This window comes from Chlorocebus sabaeus, chromosome 17 (assembly GCF_047675955.1).
Source record: "Chlorocebus sabaeus isolate Y175 chromosome 17, mChlSab1.0.hap1, whole genome shotgun sequence".
Taxonomy (NCBI): Eukaryota; Metazoa; Chordata; class Mammalia; order Primates; family Cercopithecidae; genus Chlorocebus; species Chlorocebus sabaeus.
Genome location: NC_132920.1, coordinates 63,831,528 through 63,844,874, shown reverse-complemented (window position 1 = coordinate 63,844,874; position 13,347 = coordinate 63,831,528). Strand labels below are relative to the sequence as shown.

Sequence of the window (13,347 nt, the reverse complement as noted above, 5' to 3'; positions counted from 1 at the left end):
AAAAAAAAGTGATGGGAAAGGACTGCCTATTCAATAAATGGTGCAGGGATAACTGGCTAGCCATATGCAGAAGATTGAAACTAGACCCCTTTCTTATACTATATATAAAAGTCAACTGAAGATGGATTAAAGACTTAAATGTAAAACCCAAAACTATAAAAACTCTGGAAGATAATTTAGGAAATACCATTCTAAATATAGGCCCTGGCAAAGATTTCATGACAAAGACAACAAAAGCAATAGCATCAAAAACAAAAGTTGACAAATAAGACCTAATTAAACCAAAGAGCTTCTGCAAAGCAAAAGAAACTATCAACAGAGTAAACAGACAACCTATAAGATAGAAGAAAATATTTCAAACTATGCATCTGACAAATATCTAATGTACAGATTCAGTAAGGAACTTAACAAGTGAAAAACAAAAAACCTCACTAAAAAGTGGGCAAAGAACTTAACCGAACTTAACAGACATTTTTCAAAAGAAGACATACATGTGGCCAAAAGCATATAAAACAAAGTTCGTCATCACTAATTATTATAGAAATGCAAATCAAAATCACAATGAGATACCATCTCACACTAGTCAGAATGATTATTATTAAAAAGTCAAAAAATAACAGATGTTGGCAAGGTTGTGGAGAAACAGGAACTCTTATACACTGCTGCAGAGAATATAAGTTAGTTCAGCCATTGTGGAAAGAAGTTTGACAATTTCCCAAAGAACTTGAAACAGAATTACCAATTGACCCAGTAATCCCATTATTGGGTACATCCCCAAAGGAATATAGATTGTTCTGCCAAAAAGACATATGCACACATATGTTCATCACAGCACTATTCACAATAGGAAAGGCATGGAATCAACCTAAATGCCTATCAGTGGTAGACTGAATAAATAAAATGTGGTAAATATATACCATGGAATACTACACAACCATGAAAAGAGGAGATCATGTCTTTTTCAGCAAAATGGATCGAGTTGGAGGACGTTATCCTAAGTGGACTAATGCAGGAACAGAAAACCAAATACCACACGATCTCACTTACAAGTGGGAGCTAAACATTAAGTGCTTAGCTCAAAAGGAACACAAAGAAGGAAACAACAGACACTGGAGCCTACTTGAGGGTATAGGGTGGGAGGATGATGAGAGTCAAAAAGATTACCTAACGTACTATGCTTACTATCCGGGTGATGAAATAATCTATACACCATGACACACAATTTACCTATATAACAAACTGCAACATGTACCCCGAACCTAAAATAAAAGTTAAAAAAAAAAGTGATTCAAACTTTGATAACACTTATTGTTCCTCATTTAAAGAGTGGAAACTGAATTCCAATATTTTCAATTAAAAATAACATTTTACAAGAAAGTATACTAAAATAGTAGTTAAAATAGGGGAAAAGTTATAAAAGCATAACAAGCAGAAATTAAACACAAAAAAAGAAATATATTCAAAATCTTGAGAATAAAAAAATCATAGACATTTAAAACTCAGTAGATAGGATAAACTCTAGTCTAAAAACAGTTGAAGAAAAAAATGACACCTAAGAAGAAAGTCAGACAGAAAAATTAAGAGAATTTTTTTTAAGAGTAAAAGCAAGATTAAGAAGTTTAGAGGACTGCTTAACAGCTTTCCAAAAAATGTCTAACATAAGTTCTACGAATAGAGATTTCAGTGTTCAGTGTATTAGTCCATTCTCATGTTACTATAAAGGACTAGCTAATTTATAAAGGAAAGAGGTTTAATTGACTCACAGTTCCACATGACTGGGGAGGCCTCAGGAAATTTACAATTATGGCAGAAGGGGAAGCAAACATGTCCTTCTTCATGTGATGGCAAGAAGGAAAAGTGCAGAGTAAAGAGGGGGAAAAGCCCCTTATAAACCATCAGATCTATGAGAACTGACTCACTATCACAAGAACAGCATGGAAGTAACCACCTCCATGATTCAATTACCTCCTACTGGTTTCCTCTCATGACATATGGGGATTATGGGAACTACAATTCAAGATGGGATGTGGGTGGAAACACAGCCAAACCATATCATTCAGAGAATACAAAAAAGCAATATTCAAGATGATTCAGATAAAAATTTTCCAAAGTTTGAGGAATTTTTTTTTAATTTTTAAGTTTTGAGGGTCCATAGTGGTTGTCTGTATTTATGGGATATATGGGATGTTTTGACACAAATACACAATGTGTAAATCACATCAGTTTAAAATGGGGTATCCATCAACACAAGCATTCATCCTTTGTGTTACAAATAATCCAATTGTGTTTTTTATTTTAAAGCATACAATTATTATTGACTATAGTCACCCGGTTGTGCCATCAAGTAGTAGATCTTATTCTAACTCTATTTTTGTACCCAGTAACAATCTTTCCAGCTCCTCAGACCCCTACTATACTTCCCAGCCTAGGGTAACCATTCTACTATCTATCTTCATGAGTTCAATTGTTCTAATTTTTAGCTCCCACAAACAAGTGAGAAAGTTTGTCTTTCTATGCCTGGTTTATTTTACCTAACATAATGACCTCCAGTTCCATCCATGTTGTTGCAAATGACAGGATCTCATTCTATTTTATGGCTGAACAGTACTCCATTGTGTGTATATGTACCACATTTTCTTGATCTATTCATCTATTGTTGAACACTTAAGTTACTTCCAAATCTTGGCTATTATGTACATAGGTGTACCTGGAAGGAAGGAATGGAATCCAGGAAACAACAGAAAAACGTTGGAAAATTCTTTAATTATTGTCTTGTTAATAAAAGCTGAATTCCTTAAGAGATAAGATTGAAAACATATGTTCAGTGTCCAAAATTTAGAAAATACAAATAAGCAAAAGACACAATTTAAAAATCATCCTCTGGCCAGGCACAGAGGCTCATGCCTACAATCCCAGCTCTTTGGGAGGCAAAGGCAGAAGGATCACTTAAGCCCAGGAGTTCAAGACCTGCCTGGGCAACATAGTGGGACCCTATCTCTACACACACACATACACAAAAAATCATCTTCATTCCCAGTGAAACAGGAAAGTTCCCCTATTCCCCTCACAGGACGTGTGACAGGGATATGGCTCCCCTGTTTGGTCACCTTGCAGCTCAAATCCCTAGAAGTAGCATGCAGATAGGCAGGTACAGAGGCCAGGGCGAGTGCTTTGGGCTCTCGGCCTCTAGGGGTGGGTGTCTGTGACTCCCGAAACCCAAGTGGGCATGTGTTACAGTGTGCTCCTTTAGCTTTGTTCTCTGTGGGTGGCTTGCGTGTTAATCAGCTCAATGGACCCTCTGCCTTATTGCAAGGGCAGGGGGCCAGTGTGACAGCCTTCTGTATCCTGAGCTCTTGCCCGGTGTTCCAGAAGAATCAGATCATATACAGGCTCAAAGGAAGAGTGCAAGGTTTTATTGAGTGCTGGAGGTGGCTCTCAGCAACATGGAAGGGAGCTGGAAGTGGGGATGGAGTAGGAAGATGGTCTTCCCCTGGAGTCGGACCTCCCAGGAGCTGGACTCTTCTCTGACAGCCCCCAGCCAAACTCCGCTTGGCATCTAGACATCAATACTATTCTCTCTTTCTCTGCTACATTGTTCCACCATGGCTGGTCTGCTAGTCTATTGGTCTCGACATTCAGCTGCTTCTGTGTGTGCCTGCTAAGGTCTCAGGTTTATATGGGCACAGGATAGGCGGCATGGTGGGCCAGAGTGGTCTTGGAAAATGCAACATTTGTGCATGAAAATAGGAGTGTCTGTTCTCATTTAAGTTCATGGGCATAGGCCCAAGGGTGGAGCCCTTGCCAGGAACCCTGCCCTTCTCTACCCAGCATTTCCCTGCCTGCCTCCCATATCATGAGGATACAGAGATAGTTAATATTAGTAAAAGTAGCTCTGCTGTTATCCTCTGCATATTTTTATTAAAATTATCTTATGCAATTCAAATTACATGTATCTCTTTTTCTATTTCACACAAATGTCTTTCTGTGTTATTATTATTCTATTGTTTAAGAGCTGGATAAATTATTTAAATTACTTGATTTAATTAATTAAGAAATGAACTCTTCTTTTTTTTACCTTTTTGCCGCCCTTTCATTTGTTTTAGATAACCTGAACTTCCATTTGGGCAGGTCTTCTAAAAATCTACAAATAAATTGTCTTTTCCAAATCAGAATGTTTCCACCAATATTGCTAAGCATACCTAAAAATTATAACTCTGAAGTGCAAAAATGTTAAGGGCACTGAAAAAAAAAGTCCGTTTCATCGAGTTTTAGTTTTTAAAATAATGCAACTTGAGTATTTGATTTTGATTTCCATTATGAGCAATATTAGTAGAAGTGGATGAACACTTCAACTTGACTATGTAATTTATTTTTACAAAAATCTCTTTAGAGATCCCTGTCTAGTCAGCAAATAATTGCTTTAACTTGGATTTTAATATGAGCACTGAATGATTTATGTACATTAAATAATGTGATTCTCACTAACCATTTATGAGCTTAGAATGATTATCTCCCTTCCGTGCATAATCACACTTCAGGGAAGAGAGGTTAAGTGGTTTGCCTAAGATCACTCAGCCAGTCAACGGATTATCTCAAAACACGATCCTTAAGTCTTTAAATCATTAGACTCAGCAATACTTGAGAGGCATAAGGGATATGTTCTGAGGCATAAGGGATATGCTCTTAGGCTTTTCATCAAATGATTTATGTGTCATAATATCTCATTTGTTTATAGGGTTTTTTTGTTTCTTATGACACAATTTGGTCTATAAGCAAGCATGAGACATCATAAAAATGAACATAAGAATCAACATGTGGAAAAAATTCTGGGAGACTTAGCATATCAATTTCCAACATAGTTCATAAACCAGGGAGATAATATAAACCATCACCTGTGGAAGGGTCAGGGGGAGAAAAGAAGGAATAACAGAAAGCAAATAGAGTGAATAGCTTACTTTGGTGGAGCTTCAGTTCCAAGTTAGATTTCAACAAGCTCTGAATGAAAAAAGCAGAGATCTTGTGCATTCCCTGAGAGCAATTCTCTCCATCTCCAGTATAAAAGCCTCCATACGTATCAACCTGGCCATATCCACACTGATGGCAAATATGTTTCATATATTTTTACAGTACAAAATTCACACTAAGTGGGAAATTCTTAGAATTCAAGAATTTTTAACAGTGATCTCATCAGAATTAGAAATGACCTTGGTAAACTAAAGTGGAAGCCAAAAAGGTAGTGGAATGATTTATTGGAAGGATCATATCAGATTCTTATTACCTAGTAGGCGAGGAGAAGGAACCAGCCCACAGCTGTGCCTTTAAGAGGGGTAAGAGAAGGAGGAAACTTAGGGGGTTTTTTTGTTTTTTAATTTAATTAAGTCGACAAAGTTATTTTAAGAAAAAGTATTACTATTTAACCAATAGTTGTTTAATAAAATTGACTTTTTTTTTTTTTGAAAAATAAAATGACCGACTTCTCCAGGTCTGCCAGAAACTTCTCTGGTTTTAAAACTGAAAGTCCTGCAGGGCATGGTGGCTTACACCTGTAATCCCAGCACTTTGGGAGGCCGAGGCGGGTGGATCACGAGGTCAGGAGATCAAGACCATCCTAGCTCACACAGTGAAACACCGTCTCTACTAAAAATACAAAAATATTAGCCAGGCGTGATGGTGGGCACCTGTAGTCCCAGTTACTCTGGAGGCTGAGGCAGGACAATGGCGTGAACTCGGAGGCAGAGCTTGCAGTGAGCCGAGATTGCACCACGGCACTCCAGCCTGGGTGACAGACCTAGACTCTGTCTCAAAAAAAAAAGAAAAAACTGGAAGTCCCATGTCCTGGGAAATGCCTCAGGACCAGGCAAACAGGAAAGTCTGGTCAAAATAAAAAGTAAAAAAAAAGTGTGATCATTGTCCAAAATTTAAAAAATACAAATAAGCAAGAACGAGAAATGAAATCATCCACACTCTCAGTATGCGGAAACAGCCACTGTTAATATCAGTGAACATATCTGTATTATCTCTATGAAATAAACTTTATAACAATGCAAGTTACTATTGTTACAACAGGTGCCGGGGTAATATTGTTTGAATTTTTTTTAAAACTCTAAATAAACTGTTTAAAAAGTATGCCAAGTACCTGAGTATATGTACCTTTTCATATGATCGCATCATTCTATAAACTGTGATAAATTTTCAGTTGTGTATTGACCATTTCTGCTATTCATTCTATAAACTCCCTTAACCTTATACTTTTCTTTATCTCTAAGATACAGTACCAGCCGGTACATTAGCAGCATGCTTTCTGAGTTCTGATAACTGTATCACAGTGTAATCTCACTACTCAGGGATATGCAGCCTTTCATTTCTTATTCCATTTCAATTTCCCTGTAGGCCAGGGAGGGGAAATTTTTACCTAGGGAGTTTAGTATCATTTAACATTGATGTTACTTGTCCAACAATCTCCTACATGAGTAAGACCATATGTCAACCCCAGTTAGCACTTAAAATTTATCAATATCTACTTATACACATGAAGCTCTTTTTATTCTGTGGGAGGTTTAACTTTCTGAAAGCATTCCATGTCCAGTTTTAAAGTCAGTAGGAGAGAAGGAAAATAAAACGCAGTGTTAGAAAAGAAATACATCCTTTATCTACTTGAAAATGTCCACACTTGGTTGGGGCCATATTTCAGGATTGTTGTGATCCAGAAAGTACCTCTCTCAATGAAGAAGCACTTACTATCCACGTGTGAAGTTACCCTTTTCTTGCCAATAACACATATCATAATGGCCTCTTCTGTTTTAGGTTTAGCCACACAATGCCTATTGGCAGCCCTGGAGTTGTTTGTATAATTGAAATGACTGCAGATGGAAAACCTCCAGTACAGAAGAAAGACACAGAGATTTCCCATGCCTCTCAGGTAGGTATGCAAATATCCAGTTCCAAACACTAACTGTGCCCTCAGTATTTCAGATAAGTATTTTTTACATTACTAAGTAGTAATCCTATTTCTTAATTGAACAGATTCCTTGTAAAAACTCTCAACAAAGCACCAGAAAATTCAACTCATACTTTAGGGATGATTAAATATATTTAATGTTGCCTGTCACTATAAAAGTTTTATCAAATTTAACAATAAACTTATTTTCCTCTCACACTTTGGATTTAATATATTGTGCTTGATTTAAAAAAAAAAAAAGACACCTCCAGAGTGGAGAAAGATTAGAAAATATGCCAATTTTTTAAAACTTGTGTTTTTATAACCTATGATAGTACTTACACTATTTAAAAAGGCCGTTCCCAGTCTTACAGATTTTGATTGGCCAGAAAATTTCTCTTAGAAACATTGAATGAGTCTAAATTAAAAGAAGAGAGAATGTCTGTCCCTCCAGAGACCAGGCAATTTGCTGAATTCTTTCAGTTTTAATGATGTGGTTGGTTACATTCTTCTTAGTGTAACTTTATCGCAATACATTTATGGTAAAAATTCCTAGTTCGTTTGATCATCATGGAGAATTAATCTGTATAATTAGAGCTCTAATTTTGGTAGACATTAAAGCTGCCACTATGCACTGCCTTAATGATTGGAAATTTCATTTTATTTTCATTTCTTCTATATAGTCTCTTGAATATATGTAGGCATCCAAAATAAACACATAATCACATCTAACATTTGTATAAGCACATTATATTTTCCAAACTATGGCCTTAAATATTATCTCATTTAATATCTGCAAGAACGCTGAAAAGGTAGAATGATTCTCTCTTTTCTACAGCTGGGGGACACTGAGTATCTTTTCTGACCAGAATTGTATAGTGATAAGAAAGGAGACTCTACCTCAGGCTCTGTTTCCCAGCGCTTTTGTGTTCCTTTATAAGGCACTGTACTGCTCTTCATTTGCTACTGCAGCTGACTCAAAATTGTTCAAGTGGGTTGTTAGGGTAGGAATAAAATTGTTTTTAGGTTTTAAAAAGTCATTCTAGATCCCGAGAGGGCCACACATTTAGATGTAAGACATGGAATATTCAAGCAGTGGAAAATATATGAGTCACTCGTAGTGAAAAATGGAAAGCATTCAATATGACTACATCTTTATTCACTCCTTATAGTTGCCCATTTTTTATATTGAAAGATCTGTATTTTCTTATGAATAGTATAAAATATGCTACTAACTTCTACATTAATGAATCACATATTTAACAAATAGAATCCAGTAAATGCTCAATAAATATCTTTTTGTTAATACGGGAAAAAAAAAAAAAAAAAAAAAAAAAAACTAGCCGGGCGAGGTGGCCGGCCCTGTAGTCCCAGTTACTCAGGAGGCTGAGGCAGGGGAATGGCGTAAACCCGAGAGGCGGAGCTTGCAGTGAGCCGAGATCCGGCCACTGCACTCCAGCCTGGGCGACAGAGCGAGACTCCGTCTCAAAAAATAAAATAAAATTATATATATGTGTGTGTGTGTGTGTGTGTGTGTGTGTGTGTGTCCTTTTGTTGTTGAAAATGTTAACTAGGACATATTTCTAGCCTCTTTGACAAATCGGTTACCTTGCCCTTTAGGCTGTGACCAAATGAAATACCGATGAGAATGCTACGAGTAACGCGCATGCACACGCACAGATTAACACAGGGGAGTAGAATTTACTATATCAATGGAAAATAATCCGGATAATTTTAGGGTGGTAAAGAGAGAATGCATGTAGGCACTCTAAAGCCTCAATGGCTGTTCCCTGCTGCCACTACAGGAGCTGTCACATGCTTTTATAGCTCTCTGCCTCCTTAAGTTTAGCCCGACTCAAGTGCTCCTAAGCCTGGGTGAATCACTGCTGCCTTCTAACTTGTGTTAACCCCAAAGCTCAATTTGGCCACTCTCATGGAGGCTATATGTGGTGAGATTCTCTCAGATAGACTTCAGTCCTAGAGTTATGGTATAGTACAGCCTCTAAGGGCCAACCTCTATGGCACAGGCCCTTTCTCTCCAAGTTCTGGCAGGATCCTGTCTGAGAAAGAACACCTAAAGGTGGCTTCCAACTGTGAGTTATACGTTTTCTACTGCCTTTTCCTCTATTATTACAGTGGGAGAATGATGGAGGTTTGTGGAATAAAGATACAAGAACTGAAAATTTTGCGAGCTGAAGCTATTTAATTTTAAGAGTCATGGACTTTGGCACAAAATATCAAAATAGGTTCCAGCACTGCCTCTACTCATTATAATTTAGTAGGGATTGTTAAGTATATTCAAAGAATCATTATGTACAAGATAGTATTTTTCAGTACATAAACCCAAAACAAAGCCAGATTGACACCGAAGGGTCTGAAATCTGAAATGTGATATTCTAGATTGGATAAGAAAAAACACCTATAATAATTTGGAGGGTTTTTTGGTAAATTTGAAAGTAAAAAGTAAAAATGTATTCTTAATTCTGATAATGATAGCGAAAATATATAATACTATGTTCCAGACACTGTTCTAAGCACTGTTCATATTTTAAATTATTTAATTATTTAAATTATATAAAAAATACTAAGTAAACACTATTATTATCTCCAAATACAGAGAAGGAAAATACAGCGCAAAAGGGATGAGTTTCCTGCCCAAAATCACACCGCTATTTGGGGATTCAAACCCAAACATTCTCACTAGATAGTCCATGCTTTTAACCAAAACTATGTGGTCTCACAACATTTTATATGACATTTACTTTTTTTTTATTTCTAATGTGATTTATTGTTTTGTTTTGTTTTTAAGTTCTGGGATACACATGCTGAATGTGACATATGATGTTTTCCTTTATTCTATTGCAACTATTACTAAGCAACAAAATTTTATGTGTACAGTACATTACTGTTAATTACATATTAACAGTATGCATTATTATAGAACAGTTCTCTAGAACTTTTTCATCTTATCTGAAACTTTATACTCATTGAAGAGCAACTTGTCATTTCTCTCTCCCTGCAGCCTCTGACTACTTTCTGCTTCTATGAGTTTACTTTCTATACCTTATTTAAGTGGAATCATGCAGAATTTGTACTCTGTGGCTGGCTTATTTCATTTATCATAAAGTCCTCAAGGTTCATCTATGTTGTACCATATGACAAGATTTCCTTCTTTTGTAAAATTGAATATTCCATAATATCTACATATATATGTCATTTTCCTTTATTGTATTTTTAATTGACAGATAATAGTATATATTTATCAGGTACAATGTAGTGTTTTGATACATGTATACATTGTGGAATGATCAAATTAGGCAAATTAGCACATCTATTACCTCAAATATTTATCATTTCTTTGTGGTAAGAAATTGAAAATCCTCTCATTTAGTTGTTTTTAAAAATGTTATTATTAACTATAGTCACCATGCTATACAATAGATCACCAGAATTTATTCCTCTTATCAAATTGGAAGTTTGTACCCTTTGACCATTGTTTTTCTTTTTCTGTCTATCCCCATTCCTGACCAGTCTCTGGCAATCACCATTGTACTTTCTATTTCTATGAATTCAACATTTTTAGACTCTACATATAAGTGAGCTCATACTATACCATATTTTCTTTATTCATTTATCAATTAAAGGACATTTATGTTGTTTCTATCTATTGAATGATGTGAATAATGCAAATAATGCTACAATGAAAATCCAAGTGCAAATAATCTTTTCAATATCCTATTTCCGATTCTTTTAGATAAATACTGAGAAGTGGTATTGCTAGATCAGATGGTAGTTCTATTTTTAATTTTTTGAGAAACCCCCATACTTTTTCTATAGTGGCTGTATCATCTTACATCCTGACCAACAGTGCTCATAAATTTCCATTTCTCCACATCCTCACCAAGACTTGTTATTTTCTGGTTTGGGTAATAGCCATCCTAACAAGTATAATGTGATATCTCATTGTGGTTTTATTTGCATTTCCCTGATGGTGAGCATCTTTTCATATACCTGTTGGCCATTTGTATGTCTTATTTGGAAAAATGTCTATTCAAGTCTTTTGTCTATTTTTTAATCAGGTTGTATTGGGGTTTTGTTTGTCTGTTTTGTGTGTTTGTTCATTGCTATTGAGTTATACAAATTCCTTGTATGTTTTGGATATTAACTCCTTATCAAACATATGGTTTGTAAATATTTTCTCCCATTCTGTAGTTTTCCTTTTCACTCTGTTCATTGTTTGATGTGCTGCACAGAGGCTTTTTAGTTTGACATAGTCCCACTTGTCTATTTTTGCTTTTGTTGTGTGTGCTTTTGGTGTCATATCCAAGAAATCATTGTCAAAACTAATGAAGTATTTTCCCCATGTTTTCCTCTAGGGGTTTTATGATTTGGGTGTTAAGTCTTTAATCAACTTTGAGTAGATTTTTATGTATAGTGTAAGACAAAGATCCAATTTTATTTTTTCAGTTTTCTAAATCCTTGCTTTTTAAATTATACCATTACTTTCTCATACAATAAAGGGATTTCAGAAAAAACAAAGGAAAATATATTATTGATTGTCTTACTGATTCAGTGAAAACATTATCGTAGAGCTGAACAAATTGATTCCTGATGATGAGTAGGGGGTTACCTTCTTGAAATTAGTTTCCTGTGTGGAAAATATTGTGGAAAGTGGTCTAGAGTCTTCCTTAGAATGTGAACTTGTCTTCATTCTTTTGTTATTATAGTCAATATAATGGTCAGTAGAATGTTTGCAATCCAAGATGTTGCTGAAGCTCTCCTGTCAGGAACTGCCTTAGTGAAAACTAAAGGAATTCAAGGCCTTTCAGGGTCTCTCAGTTACTAGTGGAAGAGAATTTACTTGTGACTAACAGGGAATTCCTGGGGCATTCTTAAAATAATGAGGCTGAGGCAGGAGAATGGCGTAAACCCGGAAGGCGGAGCTTGCAGTGAGCTGAGATCCGGCCACTGCAGTCCAGCCCGGGCTACAGAGCAAGACTCCGTCTCAAAAAAAAAAAAAAAAAAAAAAAAAAAAAAATAATGAGAATCCTTGGGAACATGCACTATTTCCTACTCTCATTAGAGTAATTTTTGCATAAGCAGATTTAACATATTTATCTGTTCCTACTTACGGTTTGCCACTAGACTGATGTATCAGAATTTTAATGCCATATAATTATATATTGCAAGTTAAAGCAGTGTAGCATACTGGTTGAGAATAGAATATTTTACATATTATGATATCTTCAGTGACTGTACCTCAGCTAAGTTCTGAATTTTCTACTACCTCAAGACATCTTTCAGATATATGCCAAATGCTTGCTCATTATAAAATGACACTCTTTTGCATGTGAATACCCAGTTTTCTAAAGACCATTTGTTGAAGATTATTTTCCACATGCACCCTTTTCAAAGATCATTTGACCATGTGTGCGTGCGATTTTTTCATAGCCTATTATGTTTCATCGGTTTATACATGCCTTTATGCCAGCACCATACACTTTTGATTACTATAGCTTTGTACTATACTGTGAAGTCAGGAAGTAAGAACCTCTGCCATTTTGTATTCTTTCTCAAGATTGTTTTGGCTATTTGGCATCCTTTGGTGCCATACGAATTCCAGCATTGTTTTTTCAATTTTTGTAAAAATATCTTTGGAATTTTGGTAGGGATTGTATTGAATCTGTAGACTACTTTGGATAGTATGGACATTTTATTGATGTTCCATGAATGTAAAATGTCTTTCTTATTTATTTGTGCCTTTTTTCTCTTTCAAGAATGTTTTGTAGTTTTAAGTTACATGTTTTTTTCCCTCTTAAGTTTATTCTTATGCTATTTTATCCTTTTTCGTGTATTATAAAATTGTGTTGTTAGTTTATTTATGATAGTTAATAATTAGTCCATAGAAGTGTAATTAATTTTTTGCTGATTTTTGTATCCTGAAATTTTGCTAAATTTGTTAGTTCTAACAGTTTTGTGTGTGTGCATATATGTCAGAGACATCATTAAGATTTTCTATATATATTATAGTGTCATCTGTGAACAAAGATAATTTTACTTATTTATTTCTTATTTGGATGCATTTTCTTCCTTTTTTTTTTTTCTTTTGCCTAACTGCTCCAGTCAGGACTTCTAGGACTATGCTCAATAAAAGCAGTGAGTGGGCATCCTTATCTTGTTCTTCAACTTGAAGGAAAAGCTTTAGGTGTTCACCATTGAGTATGATATGTATTTTGTTGAATTAATTTCCTCCTAATCCTAATTTGCTGAGTATTTTTTCATGAAAGAGTTCTAATTTTGTAAAATGACATTTCGCATTTATTGAGATGATCCTGTGATTGCTATCTTCCCGTTTGTTAATGTAACGTATTATTACATTCTCCTTCCTGTCTTACAAGACGGCAGGAAGG

General features: G+C 35.4%; 1 protein-coding gene across 1 annotated transcript in view; it reads left to right on the top strand.

Annotated features, from left to right (window-relative positions):
- Positions 1 to 13,347, top strand: part of LOC103243954 (protein eyes shut homolog) — a 447,411-nt gene that overhangs the window by 206,190 nt on the left and 227,874 nt on the right. Inside the window, exon 4 of the mRNA XM_037987163.2 lies at positions 6,805 to 6,919. Coding sequence (XP_037843091.2) covers positions 6,805 to 6,919 — 115 coding nt within the window. The remainder of the gene's footprint in view (positions 1 to 6,804; positions 6,920 to 13,347) is intronic.